General features: G+C 40.0%; 1 protein-coding gene across 10 annotated transcripts in view; it reads right to left on the bottom strand.

The window, feature by feature from the left end:
* ctnnd2b (catenin (cadherin-associated protein), delta 2b) overlaps positions 1 to 15,507 on the bottom strand; it is a 231,489-nt gene that overhangs the window by 91,129 nt on the left and 124,853 nt on the right. For 8 of the 10 annotated variants that reach the window (XM_005740267.1, XM_005740268.1, XM_013912714.1 and 5 more), the window contains 4 exons: positions 7,862 to 8,013; positions 7,463 to 7,636; positions 5,885 to 6,030; positions 447 to 697 (listed from right to left, as the gene is read on the bottom strand). In XM_005740267.1, coding sequence (XP_005740324.1) covers positions 447 to 697; positions 5,885 to 6,030; positions 7,463 to 7,636; positions 7,862 to 8,013 — 723 coding nt within the window. The remainder of the gene's footprint in view (positions 1 to 446; positions 698 to 5,884; positions 6,031 to 7,462; positions 7,637 to 7,861; positions 8,014 to 15,507) is intronic. The other 2 variants (XM_013912715.1, XM_013912719.1) reach the window with 1 other exon arrangement.

Below are 15,507 nucleotides of genomic sequence, written 5' to 3'. Positions count from 1 at the left end.
GGGATAACACTGAATGACAAATTCGACTACAAATGAAAATAAATGATGAAATGCATTAATAGATATGCTTTCATGTACTGGACTGCTTCTGCTCTAGTCATAAATAAAAAAATAGCCATTTACCCTGAAAGCAAAAGAATACACAATAAATTAGGGATACTGTATGCTGGGGAAATGTTTAAAAAAACAAATAAAGCAAACTTTATTTTGAATTTGAGGGTCTTATCTTATTTATTACAAAGAACATCTAATACATTTGAAATAAAATCTTGACAAACTTTAGTCATTTGTTAACATTTGTTTACAAAGCTACAGGGGGAAAAGGCCACAAATGTAGAAAATGTTTTTACATGTTCAGGAAAAAAGTAGAAAATGAATGACTTGACAAGACTCAATGGCATTTGACAGAAACACACATAGAAAAGTAATCATAAAGGTGTCTTGACCTCTACCTGCCAGGCTACCAGGCCTTTGCAGGGTTGCGTTAGCGTACAGCTCGTGGGAAATCTTGTAGGTATCTGCTCCGATGTGATGCAGCATGCGCTTGGTGGGCGACAGGGTGGCATAGCTCCCCACCGCAGAGCTAAGCTGGTGTATGGGTGACGAGGAGTGATTTCCCCCTGGAGAGGCTACCATGGGGAGCGGTGAGGACGAGCCGCCAGCACCTGATGCTACCATGTTGATGGGGGATGAGGTGCTGAGAGAGGAGGAGACACGGAAACTGTTGGACTTTTTGCGTGAACATATTGTGTTTTGTCTAGAATGAAATTACATTCGTAAACATAATAGAAGTGAAAGAGAGCAAACATCAACCTAGATTAAGAGACAAAGATGAATAGCACAGTGTAAAACACAGATGCATCGATAACGGTGCAGCAGACATGCATATCCGAGTTCTAATCTCACACAGAGTTTTGTGTACCCATCTAGTGTTGCGCCAAACAGAAGCATTCAGGCCTTTTTCAGACCTCACCTAAATAGTGAAACTTCACCAAACAGTAGTCAACAAAAAACAGAAAAAGAAGAATAAAATCTGGCAATCAAAGTGTCTGTAAAACTACAGCTACAGAGATCCATCATCCATGTATTTCCTTAATTGTTTCTCTACCATCTTAGGTGAGAGGTGTGGTGCACACTAGGCCGGTCGCCATCTGAGGGCTGACACAGACAGACAGGCACCCACTCACACTCACACCAATTTAGAATCACCAGTTAAACTAACGAGCATGTCTTTGGAAATGGACTGAAAAGGGTCAAATACAGCTCACTGGACAGTTTTTCAAAAATGTGTCCTGATCTAGTCTGAAACTAGATAAGGACACGTTATTAACCTTTTTTACTGCTATTCCTGGTGTGGTGACGTCAGTGTTAGCCTAAACTACACAGCAGTTGAAAGTCAGGCTGTCGATGATCTTTTTTTTCTTCTCAAGTTCTTTAAAGGAAAAAGTAGGCAATTGGGTTTAAAGGTAAAAGCATTTAAAGGGAGGTTTTTCTTCATGGTTTTACCCACATCAAACTGCGCTTTATTTCACACCTCTGCTTTAATCCTTAAAGTCATGTTTATTTGTTCAGTAGCTGCCAAGACTAATCTTTTCTGAATATTAAACAAGCAGTATGAGTCCCTTGTGTATTAAATAGTATTCACTTAATTATATTAGTGGATACTTGTATCAATTATTGGAAAATCAATGAGTAAATGAATACTCTGTTCCCTTTAATCACATTTTATTTACCTTCAAATGGAGGTGAAATTTAATTTTAGCTTTTTTAATCATCAGTATTTTCTACTGTTATTTTAACCTACATTTACATCACACATATCATATTGCTAATCCATGGTTATTGGCATATAATATACCATTCTAATAAGGGATTTGCTGTATACATTTCCCCCAAATGTATCATATTTTTTGGAAAGCATCTCTACTTGAATTTAAAATAAAATTCTGTGGGTTTGAACAACATTTGGCTCCACAGCATGAGCTTGTAAAGACTGGCCCACCAACAGTCTGCTACTTCATTAGGGGAGTTTTACTTTTAAATCTTTACTTTTCAGTAAAGATTTCCTGATCATGCGTGGAGTGCTGAACCCTTCAATCGATCCGTCGAACGTTAAAGACAGGATGATGTAGCACCTTTATTTGTTTCCATTATAGAAAACATTCTATGCAAATCGTGACATTCCTGGATAAAAAAAAAAAAGTCTGATATTAAACTTTTTCTTGTTGCCAAACTAACACGACTTAAAAACAATTCAGATGTGAAACAGAGGAGAGGTCTCGTGTGTTCTTTAAACCTGAAATGTGAAGTCGTTGTTTAGTCAATGTCATACGGATAACTAACGATTAAGAGCTCTTGCACGCCTCTGGAAGCCTTAGCTGTGGTGCATCATTTTCTGGCACCTTCCCACAATGCACTGCAGTGATTTAAATAATTTTCCATCTCCTCACTGTTTTTTTTAATAGCAGTCAGTGAAAACTGGTTATCTGCAACAATTTTTCCTCACCAACAGCCACAGACATGCTCTCTACTTTTAAGGTTAAACTCAAAACTTCCCATTTTGATAAGGTTATAGTCAGGCCCGGATCAGGTGACCCCGAAGCATCCATTAATTATGCTGCTACGTGATTCCCTGTGACACACTGAGCATTCTCTCGCTCACCTTTTTTCGTTCCCCGGGTGTTTATATACTACTGCTGCATGTCATTACATTTTGTCTTCTTTCTCCAATAGTGTATGTTCTGTCCTGTCTCTGGTGCTCTCTTCTTTTGGCTGTTCAAATGGAGTTTTTCCTTCCATTGCTCAAAGTGTTTGCTCATAGGGGATTGTCTGTTGGGGTTTTCTCCATAGCAATTTTACCTTACAGTATTAACAGTGTTGGTAGTAATGGAATACATGTACCGCCTTTACGTATTTAAAATACAAAATATGAGTAACTGTATTCCATTACAGTTACCGTTTAAAAAGGTGATATTCAGAATACAGTTACTGTGTTGAAATAAATGGATTACACGGCGGTCTTTTCTTATTTCATATGTTAGGCTATGCCTTCTTTATTTTTGGTAACTCCACGCTGGTGGAAACCCAAACAAAACACGCATTAAGAGGCTCTAATGTCTGTGTCTCAATCTCACGACCCATGTCACCCGTACTTGAAGAAATATTTTTAAAAATTATTATTCAAAAAAATTATTTAATATCAAGGCTGAGTGTTAGTGTTTTAATTGGAATAATTTTCTATGCAAGATCGCAACAAAAAGTGCAGCCGTACCTAATGTCCACCCTACTGTTACTCATTTTAAGATTTAAAACTCTAGTTGGTATGGCGAGTATTCTTCAGTAATGGTAATAAATCACACAGCAATAGTACATTCATGTAGTTGTAAAAAGCATGATAATATATTAAGTAATCCAAAGTATTCAGAATACGTTACTCTCATTGAGTAACAGTATTACTCAATTACTCTCATTGAGTAACGTAACGGAATACATTACAAATACATTTTGGGGCATGTAATCTATAATCTGTAGTGGGATACATTTAAAAAGTAACCTTCCCAACACTGAGTATAAAACCCAAATGTTGTTGTGATTTGGCACCATATAAAAAAACCCCCCAACAAACTTGAAATGAGCTGAACTGTTTATGAATTTACTCCACTGCTAATTCAGCCCTTTCCCCATTGCAGCAGGCCACCTAGAACTCGATTTTCCAGTGCAAGTCAGAGCACAGACATGCAAATTCACATATTCTAAATGTCCCTTGCATAAAGGCAGAACTGTACAGCAGAGAGAGCCCCTGCTGCGTGCTTGGCTCGGTCAAACACCTTTCGTGACAAGGAATTAATAAAGCCTACCAACAGTACACAGAGTATTCTGTCATCTGTGTGTCACCATTCTCAGTCCAAGCTGTACAGAGGAAATGCCATAACCTGCTGTGATCATCTACAGTAAGATCATTTACAATTTGGTAAATTAACAGCAGTGAGCATGTTTGTACCCATTTGTACCTCTGTTGTAGCTTTTGTCAGTTGCTGTGGCAGGATATGGGAATCTGTTAATGTTCATCTTGGTGCCGGTACATTACCTCTGATGATGCATGGTGCAGTGAAAAAGTATCTGCCCCATGATTTCTTAGATTTTTTGCATATTTATCACATTTACTTGTTTCAGGTCATAACACAATTTTTAATATTAGACAGAAATAACTCGAGTAAATACAAAAAACTGTTTTTTTAATTGATTTAACCTATTCAGGGGTAAAAAAAAAAACTATCCAGTTCTAAATGACCCTGTGTGGAAAACTGACTGTCCCTCCTTGTTAAATTAAAACATTTTCTGGAAATCTGAGTTCAGCTTCACTGGCCACACTCAGGTCTGATAACTGCTGGACCTGTTAAATCAAGAAATGACTAAAAAAGAAAGTGAAGTAGGCTAAAAGATCTCAAAAAGCAACACATCATCCCACAATCTTAAAGAAGCAGCTGAAAAACAAAGTTAATTGACATCTGTCACCTTGTAAAGAGTTACAAAATTCTTCAGCAAACCACAGTGAGAGCCATTACCTACAAATGAAGAACACTTGAAACATTGGTGAACCTTCCCAGGTCTACCAAAATTACTCCAAGAGCATATTGATGACTCATCCAGGAGGTCACCCCAGGCCCGGAACAACATCTATAGAACCACAGGCCTCAGTTAAGGTTCATGATTCAACAGAAATGGCATCCATGGGAGAGTTCCAAGGAGCAAGAACACAAAGGCTCATTCCACATTTGCCAAAAAACTTTGTGATGAGTTTCAAGACTTTTGGGAAAATATTCTGTTGACTAACAAGACAAAATGTTTTTGAGTCCTGTTACATCGGCTGTAAAACTAACACAGCATTTCGTAAAAACAGCATCATACCAACAGTCAAACATGGTGGAGGTAGCTACAAAACCTGGACGACTTACTGTAACAAAATAAGTAACAAATACTGTATAACACTTAAAGTGTACAGGGCCTATTTTGTGACCATGGGATAGGCCATGCCTATTGAGTTTCTCTGTGCCCCTCCACTTTGGGATTTTACTTCTCAGGTAGGTCCCCAAGACGCCCCCACAGCATAAACTGGTAAGTTAGTAAGTAAAGTAAGCCACGGGGCGATCGTTGCTCAAGAGTTGGCAGTTTGTCTTGTAATCAGAAGGTTGCCAGTTCGAGCCCCTCTGGTGGTCAGAGGGCCCGGTGGCGCCAGTGTCTGGCAGCCTCGCCTCTGTCAGTGCGCCCCAGGGGACCCGTGGCTACAATGTGGCTTGCCATCACCAGTGTGTGAATAGGTGGATGCGCTTTGGGGTCCTTAGGGACTAAGTAAAGCGTCATACAAATCCAGGCCATTTACCACTTAAAATTTTGTATACATAGCACCTTTCTGGACAAAAGGTCACAAAGTGCTTCACACAGAGATAACAAGGTATAAAACAAAAACAGACAAAAAGTGATGTGTTTTTAGTTGTTTATAAAATAGACTACTGAGTCCACAGATCTTTAGCTCAGTGGGAGAGAGTTCCACAGTCTGGGGGCCACAGTGGCAAAAGCTCCGTCTTCCTTAGTTCTCAGCCTTGTATGCTGTATAACAGGTAGGCCCTGATCACGTGACCTCAGGGACCTGCTAGGGACATAGGGCTATAGAAGTTCAGTGATGCAGGCTGGTGCTTGTCCATGAAGAGCTCTGAATGTCAGAACCAGAATCTTAAAATGGACTCTGAATTCAATGGGGAGCCAATGCAGCCGTATTAGCAACGGTGCCACATGTGAGCACTTCGAGGATTTGGTCAGAAGCCTTCGGTTAGTAAAGATATATTCTTCAAATCGATGTATAATTTGTGTATAGAGTCAGACCAACCTGTAGGATTTGGCGAGTCGGCTGGGTGATTGCTTGGGTGAGGACACTCTCTGTAGCGTGGCGTAGCTGGGCATGTCAGCAGAGGCTGATCCCAGCCGCTGCAGCTTGGTAGGAGATCCCACCGCCTGCAGAGGGGAGCTTACGCGCTGCAATGCAAGATTTGTAATTCATTAATTGGGAATGTCACTCACATTAAATATTCATCCTCTCTTCTTATTCCTATCATTACTTCCATAGAGATGAACAACTCCCCCCCCGGAGCTGGAAAACCAGAGAGCAGAAACTCTAATCCGTGATAACATCCTGATGAAGAGCTCTGGGTTATCAGACCAAACATGAAGTCACGACTGTAAACTTTTACAACCAAATGAACTTGAAATGCAGCCGTGAGCAACGGGCCGCCAAATGAAGTTCCCTCAGAATTGAATTGGTTGAACAAATATTTCCAATGCCTTTCAGGCACAGAGCTAAAGGGACAATTTAAAACACTGTTAATTTGGACGAGCGTGGTCAAGTTGTGATACACCGGAAAAGTGAAGGTAAATCAGTTTAAATGTTCAACGGAGCTACAATAAAGAATTATGAAAAATGAACTAATGAGTGAACAGTAGTGTAAATCGCCACCTGTTACAGCACGTGTTAGTGCAAGTTTGATGTTTTTTGGTTTTTCCCTGTGGCAGCCAACAACCAGAAGGCTGCACACTTTCTAATAATCACTGTTACATGAATAAAAAAATCAGAATCATGGGTAATAAATCCTAAAGTTAATTCAATTGTTATTTGACTGTTTCCAAAGCAATGAAACGATATTGATAACCTCTAACTATAATGATGATAGCATATGTATGTATTAATGTCTTTATGCACACATTCTCTTCCGTAATGGGAATCTGAACAAAGCTTTGCATGAACATCGTCACACATGCAGTGATCATGTAACTGCGAATGCAATGTTACGTTCTCACGTGTCACGTTTAACGTAATGACTTTATAGTTACCAAAATTACAGAAATAAAGTCAACTAAACGGGACTTTGTAGTAACAGTTCCTGCAAGAATAACGATAATGTATATAAAAGAAAGAGCGGGCTCAGTTTGGATACCTTTGCAACAGACACTGACACCATCCAGTGAATATGTAAGACACATTCTGCTTCACAGGTTTTTCTCCACAAACATGTTGAGCAACATAAGGTCGAATGTTGAATTTGTTCAGTGGTTCTGAGATTTTAACATTTGTTAACAAAAGCTTTTTCTGTCTCTCTTTTGTGGGTTTGTCAGCGGGATGTGTGAAATAGACAGGTAATTTGGCAGAGATTTGGTGGCCTTTGCCACAACGATTACCCGAACAATGCTTGCTGACTCTGTGTTGAAAACGTGTGAAAATACTACAGCTTGTATCTTTTGAGATCAATGGAAGCAGCTTGAATTTGACTTCAGTATTAGTGCATTAGAAATTATCCAATCGCTACATGAAACCCTTCAATACACTTTGGTTGCAGTGTGTACAGGAGCAGTGGAGAACGCATCAGTCACACAACAACTGAAGCATCATAGTAATACCTTTAGGGATATGTACCTGTGCAGGCAAAGTGGCACACGAGTAATACATGGATGGTCCAGCAGGTGCAGGTCCGCCCTCTGTGGACATGTGGAAAGCGCTGCCAAAGGCCTGCTGGGCAAATGAGTCTCTCTGGGACTGTGAAGGAGAGTCTGTGCCTGCTAACTGGGCAGCTGCACGGCTGGATGTCACCTGAAGATGGGTGGAGGGAAGAAACATAAGACAGATGAGGGGAAGAAGGGGTCACACAGAGAGGGAGAAAGGAAGGGGGAGACAGATGTGAATGAAGATGTAAGAGGACAAGAAAGGAGGGTGAAGAAGAGCGCACAGGTTAGGAGGACACGGGACAGGAGACACGAAGAAGACAGAGGGCCGGAGAAAGGGCATTTGGAGAAGGTAAATCAGAGGAACAAGCACCTGGTTGTAGCTGTGGACTGCTCCTCCGATTTGCCCACTGCGGCCTGGGACTGATTCTCCAAGTGTCAGCCCTTGATTACTATGGTAACCAGCTGCTGCATAGGCATCTTGATTGTTAAGCTGTAAAGCGCTTTGGGACAGGAGTCCTTGTCCTGATGGGAAAAATGAAAAAGAGTCGAATTAATAAGGGTGATGAGCACTGGCCAAGGACGTGGTTACTGAGCCTGCACAATGTGCAAATTTTTTAAGGAGAAAAATCCTGTTCATTAAATTCATTAAAATGATCTTTAAAAAAGAAGAATCTGGGTTAGCAGTCTGAAGAAAGCTAAAATGATTTACAAGAAATTTGTTGACCAGTGTCAAAAGCCACCTTACAAACAGACTTTATTTCTGTCAAGCTGCTTTTATGTAACTGTTTTCAAATGACTCTTACTTTCTACAACAGTCAGTCTTTGTGTAAAGACTTCGTCTGTCCGTGGCCTTGAAGGCATTCTGTAACCTACTTTACATCCCACGTGTTATACAATGTATTTCTTTTTTATGGGAGAAAGACTAAACGTGAATACAACAAGCAGGACTGTGTTGGTCTGTAACAGACCTTGAAATGAAGAATAGAGAAAGGAAGAAGCACACTGAAGGCTGAAATGGGATGAAACAGATTTACTTATCGTCCTGTTTTAAGGCATCCACTTGCTTTTTACCCACTATGTTATTCTGGCCTCTCTCCACTCTCTTCCAGTCATGCTCCATGACCCTTAAATCTCACTCTATTCCTGACCTCCATTTAAAACACACTCTTTTCCTGCCTCTATCAGTTCCTTTATTGCTCTCGACTACCTGAGTGTCTCTCCCTCTCTCTCTCCATTCCATCTGCCTGTATAATTCAGCAGGGAGAGCGACACAAAAGTGTTAGAATGAGGCCAACAATGAAACTTTCACAAACTCACTCAAGGATGCACTGAAATAATCCATTTTCATTTGCTGTGAAAAAGTAAAACTTGTGGCTTCATAAATAAAAAATGAAGTGTAGTTAGTGAAAAGTTCTTTTTTTATTTAAAAAAAAAAAGACTGGTAGCTCTCTTAACTACTAGTTGAATATGAAGCTAGTGGGTGGAGTGGGTTAAGGCGGCATTAAGGGAGCATTCATGTGTAAGGACTGTTTCAACATTCGACGGTGGGTGTGGCAGATTTTCAGCAGGGTATTTTTACTGATGCTACCTTTTGCAGAGATAACCAGTGTGGTGGTGGTCAACAGGTTTGCCTTTCAAAAGGCAATCATCATCTCAACATAAGAATAATAATCATACCATCAAGGACTCACAAATGTAAGCGCATTCCTGGAAAGGGACTGACGAAACTGCCGGAATGGGTGTAAGGGGGATGTACAAAGAAGTGGGAAAACTTGAAGGACAAAATATGGTTGCCCCAGAGAAAACAAGAAAGGTCCCCATTTTGATAATTAGAGGAAACACGAACCCAGCCTACAGGGACTCACGAGCTAGAATACTCCTCATGTCAGTCGCATGTCTGGAAAAATGGGAGCATTGCATCAGGAATGGAGCCTGGCGTTAAAAAATAATCAAATATAAGATCCCATCTGCTGCAGCCCCTTTATGGAAATTAGGGAGTAGGCAAAAGAAGGCACAGCAGTGCCGTAGTAATAGTCATTTATGGCAAGGACACAACACCTTCATTAGAAATTAGCACGAGCCAAGCTATCTGCCTAACTGCCAACAACAAAGTCAGGAAGGTACTGCACAAGCACCTCCCTCATTCTCTCTGAATAGTTTCATAATGTGATTTGATCGAATAGAAGGATGACTGTGATTTTATTGCTGGCATTGGCTTGAAAAGTTTAGCTAAACTTTTCAGCACAAGCAGAACGATTCAAGTTTGCAAGACATTGCTCACCTCTATTAGTCTATCAGCGCCTGTGTAATTAACAACAGAGTGCTGGTTTTAGGGTTTTTTTTCCCCTCTTTAAGACCAGCACTTTTCCACAGGTCCTGGTTGATTTTTTAAAGATACCAAGACAGTTTAATTCTGCAACATTTTGGATATTGAAATGAATTACCTTCACTAAGCACCATGGGGAGTGAATTTTCAAAGCCCAACTACTTCATAAATGCTGCTTTGTGATGCCAGTTTACTGAATGCTGACTTTTACAGGGTCAGAAAACCAGCAGCTCCAAGCTAACTGAAGGTAAGATAATAAAAAATTGCTTAAACGTCAGGCTTAGCTAACCCTCCGCTGGCTGTGTGAACTAACTGGTAAGAGAATGGAAGTTGCTTTCAGTCTTCAGGGAGAAAAAAAATAATAGTGGTTTGACTAGATCCAGTTATCATCAACAACACTAAAACATCATCTCATGACAATGTGCAAAGGATCCACTGCCAACACTCTGGACCCAGACACTACAGAACAACCCCAAATACTGAACTACAAAATATAATCTTGTGATTGACTAGTGCTTCTTCCCCTCAGCTGTTACAAGGCGAGCTTATACAGGTATTTGGACACTTTTATAAATAGTAAATGCGCTAAATGACCTTTAACCTCATAAGATAATAGTCTAGTCTTAACAGCCTTTGAACTGACACAAAAGCATACATAACAGGTTCTAGATTTACATTTAAAGGGTTGATTCAATCTCTCAAGAGTTTATCCATCATGATTAGAAATAATAAAAAACTAATTTAAGACCTTTTACTTTGTTGTATTTTTTATTAAGGCTCTACAAACACAAAGTAGCATCGCAGTGATAATTAAATCAGTTTTACACATTACCAGTCTTAACACGTCGTTCCACATCATAACACTTTATTTTTTATGACAGCAGCCAATTTGTGAACATAAAAGTTTTAGACCAGCATTTCAAATAATACAAAAATGGAGCAAGTGACGCAAAAAGTCATAATCCTTATTGGCCAAGACATGTTTAGGTGTCTGGAACAACATTTAAAATGCATCTACATGGATGGGGAATAGGGAATGGCATAGCGAGTCAGAAAGAGAGGCAGGGTTAACTAGCTGACGACTGCGTTAGAGCAGAGTTAAATAGGTTAACAGCAGGTTTACGCTATCTTACAGCCAAAGCATAATGACATTAAATGCTTCACTGCTAATTTTACATGCAGCCTCATTAGGGCTTCTAAAGCGTTTGCAGTCTTGTGATTTGCACATGGACCATTTCATTTCCAGTGTAAACATGCAAACATGCGTAGACTGTGACACATAACACAGACTCACGCGGCACGGAGGCATGAACCATAATCACAAAAGCATCTAGAAAGCATCAAATGAGAATGTTAAGGGAATAATTTGGGAAGAGGAGGGCGGGAGCTGCTTGTACAACAGCCAAAACCCTCCCATCTCTCTTATTAAAGTGCTGTTTCATTTTTGATGCAACCTTGATTAATTCACTTTGGTGATGATAGAAATAATGTTCCTAATAAATGGCTTTAATTACAGAAATTAAACTTTTTTTAGCCAATAAGGTATTTAAAAAAAATGGTGTCCCGTTGTAGCTGCAGCGTTGCATGCATGTATCAGCAGATATACTAGATTACGTTCCCTTTATCCTGGCAAAATAACTGACTGCACCCATGTTTATTAAATTTTTAGCACTCAGTACTCTCAAAGGAGTTCTTGAGCTGTCCTCTGTCAGCAGTGGCTGTTCCTTTAATCTCCGCTTGTGTCACTTTTTTTGCCAGCAGTCTAAGAATCAAACCAAGAACGGCGCACGGGACAAAACCAAGAAACGTTGCTTGTTTGTGATTATTAAAGAAGAGAGAAATCTTAGTGCCGGCGGTCCATAAACACTGCACGAGGCAGATAAGGCCAGCAGCTAACGGCAAAAGGAGTCACTCTGGATAAAAGGGTTGCAAAATAAAGCACGACCAAAGTGAAAAGTCACATTAAAGTACAGAGAATGGCTGCAGGCGGAGTAGCTGGTGATTCTGCATAATTTAAAATGTGATATCAAGCTAAGGGTGCTGGCTGAGTTTACTGGGTCGAGGCCTCAGTGTCCAATATGCTCATCTTCCGAGAGTATACACGTATATGCATACACAGGCTTAAAATACACACGCACACGCGCGCACACACACACACACACACACACACACACATAGTGAAATGAAGGAATTTGTACTCCAGGCCTGTTTGAGATCAATTCACACACTCTCATGCACACAAGAGTCAAATGTGTGTGTACAAAGCCAGGGGACATTTTCCACAGTTTTTCTTTGCCACTTTAGGTGTGTTTCATATGGCTAGTGGAGCCTTTAAGGAAACAAAGGGCCTCATAAATACATTATTACTCATATGGCATGACACTAAAGGCTCCACTCATTCCGTCTGATGTAAGTGAGTGTGTGTAGGAAAAGATAGGGGTGTATTAGTGTAGTAGCAGGAAAGTAATGGGGTCCTGTAAGAAGGTCTCTGCTTGTACATTTTAATATCTATTCAGAGCTGAGTGAACAGACACACGCACACTTGGATCCCACCTGCCCCCGTGATCTCATGCATGAACACTGAGCACATTTGCATATACCTGCATCTACGGAGTCGTGCACATTCTGACCTCTTTTCTCTTTTTTGTCACGCACGCAGACCCAAAGAGCTTTTCTTCGTGACCAGACTTCTCGATTGACATGTTTTAATATTTCATGAGGTGGTCTATATTTAGATGCCCATTAGAGGCACGTCGAGTCTGCAACACAAATGAAACTGCATGCACGGTCCCAAATAGCTGCTCGCAACACAGCTGCAAACACCAGCATGAAGCAGCGTGAAGACACTCTGTGTACTCTGCTGCTGTGTCACATTAATCTGCTCAGCAGCTCGAGTAAAAGGCATGGATTCTGCTGCTCCAGTGGGCATGGATTACAGGTGTGTGTGGGCGTATGTAAACATCTCTTCATTTGTCATACAGGTATTATATTTCCTATGCATGCATGTGCTTGGCTGTGTGCTAAGTAGTGTGTACTTTTAACTAAACGAGACAAAATAAAAATGTAAGTGCAACCGGCAAACAGCCCTGTGTGGTTAGTTTAGTTTTACGAGTGAGTTAAAAAAGCTGTTCTGGTTTTCTAAAAAAAAAAAAAAAAAAAAAAAGGGCAGAGTCAGTTCGTTTCAATATCAAGAGCAAAAACAGGCTTTTTTTCAGCGTTAAATGTTGGAGCAGCTAGCAGTAAATCACACGTCACAAACCTTGGTAAGTCAGTTTGCGCGCTTGATTTAAATATTCTCCTCGCTATCTTTTGTACCTTAAAAAACAAGCTCCCAGAAATACATATGCAAAAGGGTCAGTGACAAAAATCTCTGAGTTCCCACCTCTTAAATTCAATCTTTTCATTGCGCTCTATCATAGCACAACACACTAGTAAATTTGGTGCATTTTAAATCATGCTAATAAACAGTGTTGTCTTAACACAAGCAAACAATTATTTGCCACGATTAGAGTAATTTCCCACATAATTGGTGATTGATTTCAGAGAGTTATCATTTCTAGACAGCAACTCTAAATCAATCGCAGCTTTTATCATCAGAGCTAGCTAGCAAGTTGAGCTAACATTGAATGAGTTGGCTTAAAGTCTCCGCCTGAATAAAAAAAAATACAATAAAATAATTATGATAGAGGTATCAATGTTAGGTGTGGCTGTGTGCAGGCAGGAATAGGACCCAAGGTGCAGACTCCGGAGACAGACGTGAACTCAAAAAAGGCTTTAATTTAATACTCAAAATATAACAAAACTAAAAAAACTCAAAACAAACTTAAACTAGAGAAATGACAGAACACACAGCTAAGAAAACGGTAGATCGCGACACAGAGAAACACTGGGCTTAAATACACAGAGGGAGCAATCAGGGAATGGGTAACAGGAGGGAAACACAGCTGGGGCAAATCAGGCCTAACGAGACAAGAGGAAGCAAGACCAGACACATTAACATCAGACATGGACTTTCAAAGTAAAACAGGAAACACATAACACAGACTGAACAAAGACACAGACTCATATGCAGGCACTACAAAGGGAACAGAGACGTGGGAACAGGGCAGACACAAACACTGACTGAACACGGGGATGTAGGAACTTAGGATACACATAGACGCGAACTAGACAAGGGGATGCAGGTGATAGGGGAGACATAAGCCATAAGACGGAACTCAAAGAAACCAAAAACTAGAAAGTATAAATAATAACATAAACTCAAACACCCTGGGTCAACGACCCAGGCATCCTAACAATCAAGGCTAGCTATGCAGCTTGCATATTAAAGACATGGACAATGTCAGTTTATACATTCTAAGACTGACATTAAGAATGATTTCCCAGATATACTCAATTCTTTTCAATTCAGTTAGCCGATAACATCCATTAGCATCTATGCAAGTTTCTTAACAGGATTCATATACTACACACTAGATGCGCTAGTAATGATATATGTGTGTGTGTTGCTAATGTAACTAGCTAAGTCGTGACATATTATTTCCTTTGAAAGTAATCCTAGTAAGAATGTGTTATTCCATTTATAGCAAAACATCATCAGTCTACAATTGTGTGAGTTGTTTTTCTTTACTGATCAAGACAGCTGGATTTTACAGTGAGAGGCGGAAGCATATGAATACTTATAGAAGCCATTTTAAATAGTTGAAAAACCCAAATGTTTCATGTTGTAAACATTCACACTCATCCCATGCTTAGATTATTCAGTAAACTGTAAATTAATTGTTCAGATATGTCGTTAGAACAGAAAAAGACAACATTTGTCCCGTTTTCCTAACACTAACACACCAATATGAGTTGATTAATGCTGTATGTTTGACTACATCATTGCTTCTGTTGTTCCTCTACTCACCCTCTTGTTGTCCGCACTGCCTTTATCCTGTCTGTGGCTGACCTGCCATTCACTCTTTCTCTCTTTTGATTAGCCAGTGAGTGACACATTGCATAACTGATATTTTACATTTGAAAAATTAACATTCCTGTTTGTGTTGTGTCGCATCCGTCTGTGAATGTTAATGCACAATACTGTGCATGCACACCTCTACAACTTTTCCGTGTTTTCATTCAGCGCTCAGTGTGTGGATATATGTAGCTTAAGGTGTCTGTGCTGTTTAGCTGCATGTTGGTGTGTGTGCCTCACCTCTCTGTACTGTGAACAGCAGGCCAGCTGACACCTCAGCAAGGATGGATTAGCATATCAAACTACTGGCAACACTGCATGTCTCCTGACAGCTACCGTTCTCGCATGGGGTAGAATATAGAGTAACACCCAGTAGCATCCCTGGGACCAAGTATAGAAGGTTGAGAGCGGTTTCACTGAGTGCTCTGACAAACTACTTTAAACTTCACATTAAAAAGCAGCACAACCTCTTCTTCTAGCAATTGTTTCTAAGTTTTCAAGGAACTTAGCAGATAAAGAGACAAATAAGTCCTTCTATGGACCAAATCAGAGCTAAGAAGAGAATAAATAGAAGTAGCAACTTAAATCCAGTCTTAAAATGAATCTGTTTTCACTTTAATTGCCAATGTTATTCAACTTCTTAATGTTCAAAGGCTAAAAGGTATATGGGTCATACAAGAACAGAAAGGCAACTTGTCATCAACAAAAAATTCAATGAAAGCTGCATTCATCT

This window comes from Pundamilia nyererei, unplaced genomic scaffold (assembly GCF_000239375.1).
Source record: "Pundamilia nyererei isolate P.nyererei 1_Seehausen unplaced genomic scaffold, PunNye1.0 scaffold00098, whole genome shotgun sequence".
Lineage (NCBI taxonomy): Eukaryota > Metazoa > Chordata > Actinopteri > Cichliformes > Cichlidae > Pundamilia > Pundamilia nyererei.
The sequence above is the reverse complement of the archived record's forward strand: the minus strand, read 5'-3'. Positions and strand labels throughout refer to the sequence as shown.